Source organism: Sphaerodactylus townsendi, linkage group LG02, assembly GCF_021028975.2.
Source record: "Sphaerodactylus townsendi isolate TG3544 linkage group LG02, MPM_Stown_v2.3, whole genome shotgun sequence".
Lineage (NCBI taxonomy): Eukaryota > Metazoa > Chordata > Lepidosauria > Squamata > Sphaerodactylidae > Sphaerodactylus > Sphaerodactylus townsendi.
Window position 1 is genome coordinate 152,810,885 of NC_059426.1, and position 17,807 is coordinate 152,828,691.

Genomic DNA, 17,807 nt, shown 5'->3' on the forward strand with positions numbered 1-17,807 from the left:
GAGAAGAAATATATTTAAAAGGCTATGTTATGATTACTAGCTATACATACATTGGGATTATACAGTACGCCAATAGACATGTAAACCTTACTGTCCCATTGACAGTTAGTCAAAACAATGCTTTTTTTTCAATTAAGCAACCATTAAATCATGCTACTACTTTGAGACAAATCTGCTCACTGGTACCCATCCTATATTGGGGAGTTAGGACCACTCACTCACTATGGACAGGAAATACTCCTTGAGCAGGCAGTGGTTTCCCCCCTTCTGAAGAGGCACTCCCTGGATTAGACTTTACTTGCATCCACATCCGGGGGAGGGCGGTATATAAGTCCAATAATAAATAAATAAATAATACATCACACTGCTGATTTGTATTCAACATGAATCGACAATGACCACGGAACATGAGTTTTAAAGGAAATGTTCATGTTTATACACCAAGACATATATTCTAGAATAGGTAAGAAACCCCAGCCTCTACCTTTACTATCAAAATAGTACAATAATGTGATTCCAAAAATAGTTTGCCATTAGGCTTGTCAGACTCCCTCTTATGGTAGGCAAATTCCTGGCAATTTCTGGCTGCTGCCCACTGATTCTCACTTTGCAAACAAGCAGAAACAGTTCGACCAGATGAGCAATAATTGTTGTCCTCTGTGCAATGATGTCATTTCTGGTGTGACCCAGAAGTGGAATGATGCCCTACTACAAATGCTTTTTTTTCCCCTCACAATACTAGAACCAGGGGGCATTCATTGAAAATGCTGGGGGGAAGAATTAGGACTAATAAAAGGAAACACTCCTCCACGCAACGTGTGATTGGTGTTTGGAATATGCTGCCACAGGAGGTGGTGATGGCCACTAACCTGGATAGCTTTAAAAGGGGCTTGGACAGATTTATGGAGGAGAAGTCGATTTATGGCTACCAATCTTGATCCTCCTTGATCTGAGATTGCAAATGCCTTAACAGACCAGGTGATCGGGAGTAACAGCCGCAGAAGGCCATTGCGTTCACATCCTACATGTGAGCTCCCAAAGGCACCTGGTGGGCCACTGCGAGTAGCAGAGAGCTGGACTAGATGGACTTTGGTCTGATCCAGCTGGCTTGTTCTTATGTTCTTACAAGGGTCTCCAACCTATGGCCCTCCAGAAGGTCATGGACTACAATTCCCATCAGCTCTGCCAATTGGCCATGCTGACATGGGCTGATGGAAATCATAGTTCATTTTTAACATCTGGAGGGCCACAGGTTGGAGACCCTTACCCTAGTACTTGTCCCAAAATTGTATGGTTTCTATGGAGTCATGTTGCACATGACATCATGGCACAGCAACAATCATCCCAGGCCCATTGCTATAAGCACCTGCCTCCCCTCATCTCTTGCTGGTCCACCATCTACACAAGGTCAGTTGTGCTTCAGGGCATATTAGGTCAAATAGTCCTAGCTTTAGTTAAACCTCAACTTGCCTCCATCCGTGCTTTGTAGAAATCCACATCATGCAGTTTCTCTTTACACCGGACCAGCTCCATTTCAAGTCTCTCAACTCTGTTTGATTTTTCTCTTAAGGAATCCAGTTCATCTCTGTAGGCCCGAGCAGAACGCGCATCTGCCATGAGGTTAATGTTCTGAGTAAAATAAAGTAGCACAGCAAAAATTTTAGCATGCTCCATTGATGAAGGACATTCACGGATGGAAACAAGGGCACGAATGAGAAACAATCCTGTCACAAAACGGGAGAGCTGCACCAATGAGGTGGCAAGTAATTGTTGGGCTGAATGACCACTCAGCCCTCAGATGCATCTTCTATCCAACAATCAGTGCTAAGCCCTGCCACACTACTGAGTTAGTTATGCAGTCAATAGCTGCTTATAACAATAGCAGGGTAATAAACTGAAAACTCCACTGTTCTGGTCAGATTTTAGAGATCCGAGCAACAAGGTCTGCCACATGACCTCCCTGACATCTTCATTTAAAAAGAGCTCAGTGTTACATCAAGAAACTGAGTACAAAGTTTGTTATCTTTAACAAGCAAAGCAACGGCTGTATCATTTAATAAGGCAGCCTGGGCCCAGGTCAGACCTCTACCCTTCTACTTTCTGTCCTACAATACTATACCGCCCAATAGGCTCTGCTGTTTGCAGCCACTGCTATATCTAACACCATCACACTCAGGTAGCAGGCCTGGTTAAGATTTTAATCCGTCTGAGAGCCTGGAGAGCTATTGTCATTCACAGTAGAAAGCACTGAGCCAGAGGGACCAACCCTTTTAAATTCTTTATAAAGGCTGTTCCTATGTTCATCAGAGAGGAAAACAAAGGAATTAAGAATGTGAGGTTTGTAAGTATATTTGGTTTGTGTCTTAAAAGGTACTGCTTTTTATTTCTAAATAGTTCATGCAGATTTTTATTTCCACTTCTTTGCTGGCAGAAATGGCATTTCCATTTGTCATCTTTGAATCTCTGGGAACAACATGAAAAGGGAACAAACTGTGAGTGAGGGGTGATCCATTTGATATATTAATGGCTTGTGGGAAATGGAATATTTCCTCCTCTCTTCTTGGGACCTTGAATAATATGGGAAAGTGCATTTTAAATGGATTTCATGAAGTGGTGTCCAAACATACTTCAGTGTAGGGGTATCAGATCCATGTCCATGAACCCCAGGAGCTGTTGGGGGTAAAGCGAGGGAAGGCAAGCCTCACTGATGCTGTAACATCACTTTGGGTGCCCTTGTGATGCTCTAGGAATTCCCCTGAGTTCTATGGTCAATAACGTAAAGATTGGGTCAATTTCTAGAGTGCTATCTGTGTATGGGGGGCGGGAGAGCTGTGATGTCACTTCCGGGGGATCATGTTAAGTGATATCATAGCGTGAGTAACAACACTTTCCCCACATTTTTGAGGGCAGATGTTCATGCTCTGTTTGTGGGCATCTGGCACTACTACTTCAAGAATAATAAATGGTGTTTGTTGATTCCGTTCTTAACTATTCCTATAGCAGCAGCACTAAAACTCCTGAGTAATACTGAAAAATCTTTAACAATTGAATCAAACTTTCAGATGGTAGCTAAAATACTATGCCAACATGTTTCTTTATGCTATTCCTAATTTTTTAAAGTTTCCAATGAAAGATAATTTCATAATTTAGGCATTTTAAAATGACCGGCATTCATTTTAGGTATTTTAAAATGGCATAAAAATAAGCAAGCATCTGAATTACACAAAGCTCTTCAGCAAGTTTTATCAGTGTTTTCCCCCTCAGACCAACCTAAATGTTCGTACATCCGCATATCAAAAGAAGTGGTCTGAAAAGCTTAAAAAATAGCCGCCAAGATCTTACCTCCTGTTTTATTTTCTGAAGTTCCAGAACTAGCTGATCAACTTCATGTCTTGTGTCAACAAGCTGCTCTGATTTCTCTTCCCTGAGGATATTGTCAAGAAAGTTAGAAATGATCCCACCAGCCCCTGAAGCACCATTTTTTTCTCAAACACACTAGACCACAGGTGTCAAACTCGCGGCCCTCCAGATGTCATGGACTACAGTTCCCATCATCTCCTGCCAGCATCATGCATCATGGGAACTGTAGTCCATAACATCTGGAGGGCCACGCACTACACCTACATGAGAAGCACAGCAGGACTCCAATTTCCTTGTTAATTCATCAAGATCAGCAAACACCACATGTCAACAAAAAGCTACTTAGTTCTGACCCCATAAAAGTTATGCCTTTCGTAATACCCATTTCTGTCTGGCTGCCTCCAGAGAGGAATAAAACCATATGGGAAAGCCACAAAACCAAGTGCAAAGCAACATTAAAAGTAAACCCAAATGGTGGCAGAAAGCCAAGGGCAATGGGAAGAGAATGGAGTTAGAAATATATCAAGGTTGTCAAAAAAAGAGGCATGTAAAAGAGGGCTGGCTCTGACGTGGTACCTCGTGTTTATTTCCCTGAATGCATGCTGTGGAAAAGCTGGACAATCAATGGTGGGATTCAGCAGGTTCACACCACTTCGGCAGAACCAGTTGTTAAAATGGTGCTTGTAAACAACCAGTTGTCAAATTATTTGAATCCCACCATCGGAACCAGTTGATAAATTATTTGAATCCCACCACTGTGGACAACCAGTGGGTAAAGACAGGTACTCACACAACACTAAAAATGTATGCTCTTGAAGGTAAATGATGGTGCTACAAGCAGGAACAGTGTAGACAGTCCTGCATTGAGCAAAATGTGCCTTATGGGAGAGCTTCCCTACTGCTCAACTACATCAGACCAGCATTTGACTATTCATATTGTCGTATCAGTGTCATCTGCCTTTTTTGTCTCCTGTTGCATTTTTACTCTATTCTTTCTCTGGGAGATGCACATGGCAAGACAATTCCACAGTTTTGCTCATCTTTCTTAAAAAAAAAAACCCCACCCAGTTTTGTAACATATCTGACTGTGAGGCATTAATTAGCATCAGTGCACTGAAGTAAAAAACTACACGTCACGTATGAAGTAAATCACCAAAGGACACAAAGAAATAATAGTTCTCCAGTAGTACCAAGAGTTTGATATCCATACTTACAGCTCCTGCCTGACTCTTCTTAGCTTAGCTTTTGTGTCTGCAAGCTCCACAGACAGATGTTGTTTGTCCTCATTGGAGAGACGGCTGACCGAGTTTGGGGGAGAGGCTTGGCTGGATGTTTTTAGTGGACTCGGAGGCCGTTGGGATTGCAGATAATCTCTCTCCTGAGTGAGATCTACAATCAGCTGGAAACGAACCAAGAAAACCACCCAAGCGATTGGCATGAGTGAAAGATATTTCTCATTGCTGCATTGGCAAACAGATCTTGAGTTGCTTTACAAACAAAAAGGTGCACATAAGATCTGGAAAGTTTTGGCGGCACAAGCACATAAATCAAGACTGCAGCAGAATGATAAAACTCAGTTATCTCATTTCTTACACCTTTACCACATTTTGTAACAAATATTTATGTAGTCTCATCAATGCGAATAAATCTTTATAGTGTAACAGTAAGAAGGTAGATCCTTGCCCCTGGAGTTTGAAATGTAAAAATTGGTAGAGGAAGAGGAAGACTACTAGGGAAATATGCTTTCAAGGATTTATTTATTTAGCCTTGTGGACGGGAAGTAAATAACGAGAAAGCATAACTACCCAAAAGCCTTCCTAGTATTTGGAACCAGCGACTCAACTCGAGAAGAAGATTTATGGCTCAGACCTGGGTGGAAGAAGCTCCTGCCCACTGGCCAAACACTCGTTTAGACTGAGAAGAAAAAAAGTGAGGTTAGCAGGGGGCACTGGGGGTGCATGTGTCTTTGTCAGCAGACTACTTACGCACTATAAGAGAGATCTTCCCCTTATGCACTGCCCCAATGCCAGTTTCCGGAGGTGATTTACATGCACTGCCCCCTGGATTGGGCCGTCCATTGCGCAGTGATATATAATGTCATGCAGAAGCATTGTCAGTGAACACTGAATGTTAATTTAAGATGGGTGGGAGAGGGAAAGATGGAGCCTAATCTTCATGTAGTGCCATAGACCAGCCTGGTCCAGTAGTTATGGAGGACTCCTCTGATGATGAATCAGCAGGCAGCCTTGGCTCCTGTCTACAGCCGATAGAAGAAATAATACAGGGAGAAGCAACCCCTGTGGGGCCAGAAGCGAACTCATAGCCAGGAACCAGCACAGTGACCCCTCAGCCCTCCAGTTCTAAGCCAGCCGTGGAAAATCAGATGCCAGCCTGCTCACCACCCTCATCAGCAGAGTCCCAGGAACAGCACAAAAGGAGAACACACAGGGCCCTGCTGGACGGGAGACAAAGAGCTCACCTGACAGCCCAGCAGAGGCCCTGTAGGGACAGCAAGGATGAGTACTCCAGGAGCAGGTCTGAGGCAGCCAGCAGGAGCACAATTTACAGGGCCTCTGAGTAGCATTGCCTTTATAAGCAGCTGGAACGGACACAGCTGTGCTGAAGTGGTATGTTGAATTATTGTTGACGTTGTGGCTCCTGCTTTGAATTGCCTGCTCAACCTTGGCCTGAATCTTTGGACTTGCACTTTTGGTTTACCCTTGGATTTGTTGCTGTGAGTTTTGGAACTTCTGTACTTATGGAACTTTGACCTTGGAAACTGGACTCTGTGTGTGTGAGCATGTACCGGGGAACCACAACATGTAGCACTTGACATGCCAGTATTAGATAGAGAAAATCATTACTGCATTCCTGCAAACAGCAGGAAAGTTGGTTGTGGTGGGTTTTCTGGGCTGTGTGGCCGTGGTCTGGTGGATCTTGATCCTAACGTTTTGCCTGCATCTGAGGCTGGCATGTTCAGGGGTGTATCACAGAGGGGCTGGCATGTTCAGGGGTGTATCACTTCTGTGATACACCTCTGAAAATGCCAGCCACAGATGCAGGCAAAACGTTGGGAACACGATCCACCAGACCATGGCCACACAGCCCGGAAAACCCACCACAACCAGTTGAATCCGGCCGTGAAAGCATTCAACAATAGCAGGAAAGTTCATTATGATCTTTGAAAATAAACTATATTATAAAAAATCTATATTATAAGAAAAAATAACGACCCTCCTTGTTATTTTGTTAGAGATAGTAGAATTTTGTTGAGACAGTAGAATGGTTTAGTCTATTTAAGATTAGATATTTTAGTCACCACCTATGGTTTAATTGTTATTTATTGCATGATTTGTGGTTTTATATGTTGGAAGATGTAAGAGGAAGGACAGCATACAAGTTAAATAACTAAATAAATGTGCATACCTCAGTGCATTCATCCCTCTCATCAATCAGCCTCTTAAGGTGGAAAACCATATTTCTAGAGAGAGATTCTAGCTCTTCTGGTGCCATATCTGGCAGCTCCAGCCATTGCAAGTCAAATACATTCTCCTGATTATGCGTCACCTGAAATTGAAATTAAAAACCCCTTAGAAGCTTAAACAGGTTTCATTTTCTGATCGTTTTTCAGATGTTTCTTGGAAATGACTTTTTTTTCTGTGCATTGGCTTGAAACTGAGTTCTGCAATTCCTTTAGTGCTTTCCACTTCTATCGTTGAAAGAGATGTCTCACCAAGTTTAATGGGACTTACGTCCCTATTAGTTGAAAGAGATGTCTCACCAAGTTTAATGGGACTTATGTCCCTATGATTATAGGCTAAATTGACTACGTAACATTGCCTAATGTAAGATTTCATACTATTGAGTATCCAGCTTTCTTTATCGGGCAGTTTTAGCTGAACGTCCAGGGAATAAATTTAAAATGCAACAATACCAAAATATCCAACAGTTCTTGAAGCCTGGTGCTTCTCAAACGATCTACTTCAGTCTGATTTGCAGTATCACTGGGCCAAGGTGAGGTCTCATCTCTTTCTGGAATCTGATGACATTACCTGCTGCTGGAGTTGTGTTGAACTGGGCCTTCCAGAAGTCTAGTCATGGGATATGTGAATTTTTTAAAGGTTCATCATCCAGGATGGTTGAAGGACAAAATTAATACTGGCAAAAAGGAACAAAGCCCAAAGAATCCTGGGAACAGTAGTACAGTGTTACCAGTGGTGGGATTCAGCAGGTTCGTACCACCTCGGCAGAACCAGTTGTTAAAATGGTGCTTGTAAACAACCAGTTGTTAAATTATTTGAATCCCAACACTGAGTGTTACCCAGTCTCCTGCTGTAGTGAGGGACATCCTGCAAGTAACCCACATTTCTGACTGTGGGCCAGGAGGAGAAAAATAATTTTAAAACTAGAGATCTTCATTTTCTTCAGGAGTTGGTTCAAGGTCTTTCTGTTTGCTAGAATTGATGGAATTGAACTGTAGGCATCTTTTAAGGGTGAGTGGGATTTGGAGTTTGTTATTTTATCTTTGGTTTCAGCGGGGGTTGTTTTAATTATTATTTTAAGCTGCCTTGAACCAAAGGGGAAGGGGGGCTACAAATGTACTCACAGATGAATAAAACCTGCAGCAGGCATGACAGAAAAACCTAAAAGTGATGGCACACTGTTCTGGGGATGGCTGGAAGGTCTACCGTTTCCCAGCAATTCTTAGAGCCATAAGACATAACTTCCAGGATTTCCCTAAAAGTGGTGGTATACTGTTTTTTTTAATTGTATCATTTGAATTTTACAGTTTATAGTAATTTCCTTCTTCATACATTTTCAAACAATACTTTTTCCCCCTTTTCTCCCTCCCCCCATTACTACTTCTTCATAGTTTTGTCACACAAACAGCAGTAAGTTCATTCTCTGTAGCCTCTTCTCCCATATTTCTTCATTGACTCGAGCTTCTTTCATCCAGTCCACGTATATTATCCATATCTTCAAAATTTCATTCTGTTTATCTTGCCACACCTTATTTTTGGTTAGTATATCAAAAATATCAGTGTCACTTGTTCCCAGATATATTCTAACCATTTCTGAAGTGTCCATTTTTTCTCTTCTTTCCAGCCCAAGGCTATTGTTGCATGGGCTGCTTTAATCATTATTTTATACATATAACTATATTGTTTATCCACCCTTCTGTATTCCATTACACCCATGAACATTAAGTCATTATTTAAACCAACATTTATCTTCACCAGTTTCTTGATATATATAAATACAATTGTTCAAAAATGTTTTACTTCTGTACAGTCTATCCACATATGGCTATAATATGCCTCTTGGTCTCCACAGTGCCAGCATTTAGAACTAAGTCCTTTTATCATATATGCTAGTTGTTTTGGTGTTCTATGCCATTTTAATATCAGTTTTCTGTGGTGGCATACTGTTGTGACAACAGCATCCCCTGTATCCCTAACCCCCTATATCCTGCCGCACGCAGCCATCATTTGGCAAACCTTCTGAAGTATGACACAACGAAGATGTTGTCTATGCAGCAGCTGCTGTTACAATTGACAGAGGAAGGGATAGAGATAAGAGCACAAAAAAGGAGCCACAAAAAAGGTGAAATGAGAGTTGAGGGCCTACCCAGAGATTTGCCAAGCTGCCGCCTGGAAGAAAAAGAACTAACAGTGTTACCTCTAGCTTGAAAAAGCCAGAAGATGTCATTGGATGCACAAGTAAATTACAAATACAATGCAACCAAGTAAATCTGAAAATCATGAAGTACACAAATAAGGCAATATTTGCAGATTAATAAAATGCAGCAGGAATAGTGTGAATTATACAGTACATCATGAGCAAAAGATAATCTGTGCTGGATCAGGGAAATGGTTTATGAGATCCAGCATCCTATTTCCCACAATGGCCAACTAGATGTCCCAGAAGGACCACAGCAGGGCCACAAAAGCCAAAGTCTTCCCTGCTGCGTCCTCCTAACAACTGGAATTTAGAAGCATAGCGGATATTAAGCCATTATAGCTAATAGCCACTGCTTGACCTTCATGAATTTGACTAATTCCCTTTTCAAGCCACCTAAACCAGTGGTCATCGCTCCATCTTGGCGCAGTGTCTGTCCTGAATCATACACAAAAAACCTGCATAATAATCTAGCTGCTGTATATGAAGTAAGGGGAGCTCTTTGTTTACATTTATTTCTATGCCAACATAGAATGAACAGGATTATAGGGCACCTGTCATGGTGATATTAACCGCTGTTTTAAGTAGCTTTTAATGGATTTTAGTACTATATTGTTGTTATCGATTTAATTAATTGTATATGTGAATGTTGTACACCGCCCAGAGCCCCTAGGGGATAGGGCGGTTTATAAATCGAAACAATAAACAAACAAACAAACAAACAAGGTGACATGCAATGCAATCAGAAATCACAATTCATAAAATCATTATAAAGTATTTTAAAGAACCAAGAAAAAGCTGAAAACAGCAATACAACAATAAAAATGGTGGGTATGTATTGGGGGGCTGGGGGTGAGTCTTGTTTGGGAACACTCATTTCTCCCTTTTTGTTTAACCCGATATAAATAACAAAATATTCCTGAATTCAGATTGCATTGCATTGTTTTATATCATGTAATCCACAATGAGTCTTGGTGAAAGGCAGCCGTAAAGAAAGCAAATAAACCTTTGTTTCAAATCCCCCCCTTTGTAAAAGCATAAAGGCACAATTAATAAGTCCATAACTAAACATCCCACAATCCCACGTGAAAGAAAAATGTTTGAAGAGTTGATTACCTTACCTCTTGAATGTGTGAAACAATCGCAGCCTGAGTTTCAATATCTAACTGCTTTATCTGTTCAATGAATTCTTCTTTTCTTTCACACTATGAACAACAAAAAAGGCTCACCACCACTATAATCAAAAAGATTTCTCAAATTCAAGAATCTTGCCCCTTTTTTTAACTTTATGAATGTTAAGTCTAAAATAACTCCTGAAAATCAGCTTGATACTGAGACTCAGAAGTCCCATGACTCATCCTTAAGTGACAGGAACTGATATGGTAGACAGTGTCAGGGTTTCAAAACTATTCAGTCACAACATTTCTGCATAGCTTCATTCATTCATTCATTCATTCATTCATTCATTCATTCATTTATTCACATTCATTCATTCATTCATTCATTCATTCATTCATTCATTCATTCATTCATTCATTCATTCATTCATTCATTCATTCCTACTGATTTTCAATGGAACTGCAGTTTATTACCTGGGTTTCATCCAGTGGTGGGATTCAGCCTGTTTGCACCAGTTTGGGAGAACCACTAGCTAATTTTTTTTTCAGTTCGGCAAACCGGTTGTCAATTTGAATCCTACCACTGCAGTCTCAGCCCTCCTTGTCCCCTCTTTGGGGGTTCACTGGCCCTGGGCTTTCCCCCAGCCAAGCTCACAAGTCTGTGGCCGCAGGGGTGGCTGGCTTGCTCCTCCCTGTCTTAGCCATGCAGAGGTGTGGGGCCCATGAGGACATACCCGAGTCTACCTGGCCAGCAGATCCTGCAGGGCGTCCATCTGGTGGCCAGATTGGGAGAGCTCTGGCTATTAAGGTGGCTTCACTGACAGACTCAGCATTGTTAGGACTTTGTTAATATAAATGGAACTCAACTTGGTATTTATGTCTCCACAATCAGCGAACCTTTCAAGTTATGGTGAGTCTCAATTTTATTCTACACAGTTTCCCAGCATTCTCAGGGCATCTATGCAAGTCACTATTGCCCCTCCCTTCATCCCTCTCTACCCCTCCCAAAAGATATTCCCTCCAAACTATCTCCCTGTGTCTTCAGAGCCTGAATGCAAATGAGCCTTCTCGTTCGCCCATCGTCTGCTCCCAGGGAAGCATGATTAACAGGCAAGGAGGGGCTGAGAAAGCAAGGAACAAGCACTCCTGAGCATGTGCAGAGTAAATTTCCACTTGGCTGGTGTTTGTTTCTGTACTGTTGGGGGCTGGGAAATAGCAGAGTCCCTGACACACTGGAGCAATGGTGAGTTCTGCTTTTTATTTTCATTTCTTCAGTAACTGTTGAGCAGAGTTCCCATTAAAATAAGCATCTCTGTGAGTCCTTGTGTTTTGGGGAGAGCATACTCAAGCTGAAACAGTTGGGGTTGCTGTGATTATTTAACTGGTCTGAAATATTTTGATTTAGTTCATATTTGTCTGGTCTTCTAACGTGGGCACACAGCGTGGGCTGTGGGGAGCAAAATTTGAGAGCTTGCCCCATGCACGATTTCCCATAGATGTAGGCCTGGGGGGTGGGTTCTTTCTGACTCTTTGCTAATTCACTACCTTTTGCCATGGAGTGTGGGATGTGTGACTGTTGTGTTCAGACATGCGGCCAGGGGAATGAGCTGTGATGTGCTGGTGATTTTGGGTTGACCAAGTGCTAAAATCAGGAGGATCCATGTGTTTTAACCACATTTTTGTGCCACTGTGGTGCCATGGAGCATGGGATGCAGGATTATTGTGTTCAGATATGTGTCTAGAGGTATGAGCTGTGATGTGCAGGTGATTTGGGGGTGACCAAGTGGAAAAATCATGGATCCATGTTTTCAAGCAGGTTTTTGCACCACTGTGGTACCATGAAGCGTGGGATGTGTGACTGTTGTGTTCAGACAGGTGGCTAATGGCTGGAGTTGTGATGAGTCCCTTGGCCCTTGTCAGCCCCACCTTCCCCTGCTGGCCCCCTTGCTCCACTGCTGGGCCAGCTGGCCTTCGGGATGGCTCATCTCACCACCTCTGCTGCCCTCACCTTCGGCCTGGTGGGTGGAGGTAGTTAGGGGGTGGGTGGAGGCAGGCAGGTAGGTAGGTAGGTAGGTAGACGGATGGTGGATGAAGGTAGGTAGGTAGGTAGGTAGGTAGGTAGGTAGATGGTGGGTGAAGGTAGGTATGTTAAGTGGAGGGTGGGTAGAGGTAGATAGATGGATGGTGGGTGGAGGTAGGTAGGTAGGTAGGTAGGTAGGTAGGTAAGTAAGTAGGTAGATAGATGTGGGGGTAGGCAGTGGTGAGATTCAACTGGTTTGAACCACCGGAACCAGTTGTTAAATTATTTGAATCCCACCACTGGTTTCATCCCACAAACTTTATCCATGCCCCTGTAGACACATAGCTTTCCCTTACATTTCTCATGCTGGCTTCTCTCTTACGGTTTTTATTTTTCTGATTTTCCTGCATTAAATTAAAGTGTGGTTCTTACACATAATGCACCTAGGTATTATTCACTTAAAAGTTTTTTTGAAATCCTCCTCTAAGCCCACTAAAAGTAATAGGATTAATACCAACAGAACTACAGATTACACAAAACATTAATTAGCAGCAATCAGCAATATAGTATGGTAAAATACCTCCCAAAATCAGAGAAAAAATATCCAGCGAACACCCAACATATCTTTCTCTCTCTCTTTCTCAAGCATACACTAAATAGAACCAACCAGAAGCATGGATGAATAAATCTAAACCTGGGTGAACATACCTAGATCTTTACCTGGTACACAAAAGAAAGCTGGTTAAATAAGAATCTGGAAAACAGCTGTGTGGAAGGAGTGCTACAGTCTAGCTGCCACTATAGAAAAGGCACTTTTATGTTACCACTCACCATGTCTGTGAAGATAGGGGCACAGAAAGGGTCTTGAAGGACACCTAACTTGGCAGGCAGTCTAAAGTAGATACCAGTGGTCCCTTGAATACCCCAATTCCAGGGCATTCATCTACAAAGACCTTCCCCTCCTAAAATGTCCACCATGTCCAATTCAAGTTGTGAAACATTCAAAGCAGTTCAGTCCATATGTGAATTTTAAATTGTTTAACCTAATTAAATACAATGGGGTTATAACGAATTGATGAAAGACTGGCTAAAGTCCAAGGGTCTGCAACCTGCGGCTCTCCAGATGTTCATGGACTACAAATCCCATCAGCCCCTGCCAGTATGGCTTGGTGAACACCCAACATGGCTTGGCCATGCTGGCAGGGGCTGATGGGATTTGTAGACCATGAACATCTGGAGAGCTGCAGGTTGCAGACCAACTGATTTGAAGATCATAACCAGAAGAATTAGATTTGAGTCTCAGTAGCACCTGAAATGCCAAGATTTTCTGAGTATAAGCCTGCAAGAGTCAAGGCTTCCTAAGTCAGATCTGATGTGAATCTAGCTCTTCTACTGCAGACCAATGCAGCTACTCTATGAGGCAACCAGAAGTATGGCAACTGATTTCAGAGCGGATGAAGTGGAAATATAACAGGGCACACCACACATAAGGCTAGTCTAGTGTTCAAAATATTACAATTAGAAAGTACCAAGATTGACGCAGCCATATAAAGAGAGAGCTACCCTAATATAATTGACTTGACACAACCAAGCAGGATTGAGTGTCCTAAACCATGACAACATTAGTCAGACCCCACAGAAAGAAGGTCAGATCATAAACTCAGACCGCCTGGTGATGCTTTTATTGTTTATTAAGCCACCACAAAGTGCCATCCCAGACACAAAGCACTGGTACACAGAACACTGGCTCTTTTCTTTGGTTAATTACCAAACATTTTGAGTGCATTTACTCTGTGAATCAATGAGCCACTGGTTGAATATTTAATCAAGGCTAGCAGAGGATTCCACATCAAATCTTATTCATCATTAGCTTCACAAAAAGAAAACTCCAAAACTAACTACTTGAACATCCACTGACAAAAATAGATGAAAACAGACAAAAAAACACTAAAAAGAAGAGAAAACCAATACTGCCTATGGAGCTCAGAATCACCGCTCTCCCTGCTGAGGCAGGAAAAATACTGGAGCAGGAGATGGATGCCCAAGCCTTCCACAGGAATTAGCAAGTTTTAGTTCCTGCCTCCCTGAGAAAGGGTTGGGAAATCACCCATCCAAGATGCCCTGAGTTGCCTCCAGGAGAAACTCCTTTTTAACAAAAAACGGAACAACGAAATAAAAATAGGCATGATAGGCACTGGAGGGTTCCCCCCCCCCTTTTTATTTGTGTTTAAACATTAAATGTTTTTAAAGGGCAAAAGGGCAAACCTGGAAGAGGATTATTGCATAATGCACTGATTGCTCACTGTGACTATATTCATCAAGCAAGTTCAAAACACTACCAAAGCAGGGGGGCAAGTTAAGACAATCCGTCATTGAACAAAATCTGTTCCTTCTGTTAATCTCTCTCATTTCACATACTTTGTGCACAAGTTCTCACACAGCAACAGAGATGGAAACACCAGCCTTGCTAGGCTTTTCATGACCATCATTTTCTGCCTGGTCCTTCCCTTTTTGCAAATATTTTTGCTTCTCTACTCTCACCTAATCTGAGGGGAGTAAGAAATGCAAAGATCTTATCCACATGGTTGCTGAATAAATGCACAGTATCTTCCTTCCTCTATTGCTTCAGCGCTTGAACTTTGTCAGAGGGGGAGGGAGAAGAGCCAATTTGGTCATGGTCCACCCACACTGGGGGGAGGGAGGGGGAAGGGGGCCATCATCTTGTCCTGGCCCACCCACCTCGGGGTGGGGGGGAAGGATAGGGAGTGGGAGGGGATATTCATTTGACAAATGTTCAAGCACTGAAGCAACCTCCCTCACACCCCATGTATTATTAAAAGTAAAGGTGAAACATTGGGTTGTTACTGACCCATGAGGTGATGTCACACCACGACTTTACTAGGCAGACTGTGCTGACAGGGTGATTTGCCATTGCCTTCCCAGTCATCTGCCTTTTACTCCCATCTATCCTTTACCCCCATCTACTCTTTACCAACCTCATAAGGGGGATGGCTGAGTCAACCGTGAGCTAACTACCTGCAACTGACTTCCATCAACATGAAACTCAGGTTGTGAGAAGAGATTTGACTGAAATACTGATGCTCACCACTCTGCTCCATGGGGTTTATTAAGTTTTGTTATAGGCTAGCAAACTGATTGTAGCTTACTAATTTTTCATGAACCACAGCTCACTTTGTTGGGGGTGATCATGAAAGACAGAGGGAGGCTGGGGAAGAAACTGTGCACATGACCTCTGAAGTAGAATACTACAGAAAGATCTATGATAGCTTTTGCACTCTGGAGTCTTCTTTGATAACCCGAGGACATGACAGCACGTGCTTGGGAGAGGTAGGTATACAGAGAGAGGTAAGTATATACTATTACACAGACACTTCCAAGGACAGGAGCTGGCTGAGTTTTGATACACCTGCCACACCTGTGGCAAAACGGGCTTGCTTTTGGCTGGCAGGCCCTATTTCGCACTCTGCACACCCCCAGGAGTTACCGACTTTTCCTGGGGAGGGCTAACTTTCTCTTTGGGTATGCTGCCACCACCTGATCATTTGAGGACTGCCTGCTGGGGAAGATCAGGATTTCCCAGCTTCCTTTCCAACTGCACGAGGCCCCTGCCTCAGTTTCCCCTTGGTTCCCCTCTCCTGGGTTCCACAGGGTAGACTGGAGATCCTGGAGGAAAAGCCGCTCAGCCTTCCTCTACTTCCTGTTTAAATAGCGTGTCCAAGACAGTAGGGCATAAGTGGTACAGAGAACTTTCCTCCACAGCTAAGGTTTTAAAAAGTATTTATTAAAAAGAAAATGATTACCATATGTTTTAGCACACACCAGATTTAGCAAGGGTTACAAAATAAAAGGAGATAAAACGCAAATCCTCTTTTCCTACCACTAATACATACCCTGGCTAAAGATGGTAGAAAGCAGGGTAGGTCCTTAAAGCTTAAAATAAACGTTGGCCATATTGGCAAAGAGCTTCACATTACCTGGTTGGAGTTAATATTGTTCAGAATAGGGAATCCCAGTGGCTCTCCAGGATAAAGTTCAGGAACTACAATTCCCATCAGTCCCTACCAGCATGGCCAATTGGCCATGCTGACAGAGGCTGATGGGAATTGTAGTTCCTGAACATCTGGAGAGCCGCAGGTTCCCTACCCCTGGTCCAGAAAATGGCTGCCGCCTTCCCAGTTCAGGCAAGAGCTCTGCTCCCCTCCAGAGAGACCTGAGCCAAGAGCCCTCGCCCCTCTCTTCCCCTCAATTTATCAGATCCCAGACCCCACCCTCCTTTGACCAGGTCAGACTGGGTCAAGATATCATTTCCCCCTAGGTCAGGTAGCATTTCCTGATGTTTCTCTGGGATTTCTAAGTCCTCCAAATCTCTGGTACCTGGTTGGAGAAGGAGAGGATGAAAGAAAAAAGAAACGGAAGGGGGGGGGGAGCCATTTCTCCACAACACCCCTTGGATATTCTCCAGTTCCCTGACTCTGGAGTAGAGGACATTCAAGTATAAAGGGTGGAGCATCTCTGAATACATAGCTTACTATTCCACAGATACACAAGATGGACTGACAATCACTGTAACACTTACATGACCATGGTTGATCTCCTATTTAGGAAGAACTCTTAGGATGTAAAGAGATGAGGCATACCTCAACATTTTCTCTCACAAGGGATAGGAAGAGGATAGAGGTGAGGCCACAATTGCTAATACCCTGCCCAAACTCCAAACTATTCAAGGAATTAATGTGGCAATCCAGTTGTTCTCAAAAGCCTGGACAAACAGGCATTGCTTAAGCCTTAACACTGAACTGTGAAGCTTTGGAAGGAAAAATAACTTTTATCTATATCTTATGTTGTACACCGCCCAGAGCCCCCCGGGGATGGGGCGGTATAAAAGCTGAAACAATAAATAAATAAATAAATAAATAAATAAATAAATAAATAAATAAATAAATAAATAAATAATGGGAAGGGGAAATATAAAAGCACACATCTGTACTCAGCTGCACGGCTCTTCTTCCATTCCTCCTTAATATTCTAAAGATGGCTCTCTTATCAAAGTCTACATCAGCTGGGAACCTCTTTGCACGCTGGGAACCTCTTCGCAAGTGAGCAGCAGTGGCATAGGAGGTTAAGAGCTCGTGTATCTAATCTGGAGGAACCGGGTTTGATTCCCAGCTCTGCCGCCTGAGCTGTGGAGGCCTATCTGGGGAATTCAGATTAGCCTGTACACTCCCACAAACGCCAGCTGGGTGACCTTGGGCTAGTCACAGCTTCTCGGAGCTCTCTCAGCCCCACCTACCTTGGAGGTCAACAACATTTTTGAGCTATAAACTTTCAAGAGTCAAAGTTTCTGTCATCAAATCTGAGGTGCTACTGGACTCAAATCTAGACCTTCTACTGCTGACCAGCATGGTTACCCTCTGCAACAAGATGCAAAAAGACTTATTCTCAGTTGGCACAAAGCAATTGTTGGTATTACTGGGGTATGCCATCAGTAATAATTACCAACAGAGTAAACTGGCTGTGTTGAATGAATTTTATTTTCAGATTAGGTGTAAGAGCTAGGTATACTACTGGAGATTGCCTGCAGCCTAGACAGCTAATCTACCGTATATACT

General features: G+C 42.8%; 1 protein-coding gene across 2 annotated transcripts in view; it reads right to left on the reverse strand.

Moving 5' to 3' along the window:
• CCDC88C (coiled-coil domain containing 88C) overlaps positions 1-17,807 on the reverse strand; it is a 153,825-nt gene that overhangs the window by 53,380 nt on the left and 82,638 nt on the right. For both annotated transcript variants that reach the window (XM_048485200.1, XM_048485201.1), the window contains 5 exons: positions 10,161-10,244; positions 6,787-6,927; positions 4,575-4,759; positions 3,343-3,424; positions 1,471-1,629 (listed from right to left, as the gene is read on the reverse strand). In XM_048485200.1, coding sequence (XP_048341157.1) covers positions 1,471-1,629; positions 3,343-3,424; positions 4,575-4,759; positions 6,787-6,927; positions 10,161-10,244 — 651 coding nt within the window. The remainder of the gene's footprint in view (positions 1-1,470; positions 1,630-3,342; positions 3,425-4,574; positions 4,760-6,786; positions 6,928-10,160; positions 10,245-17,807) is intronic.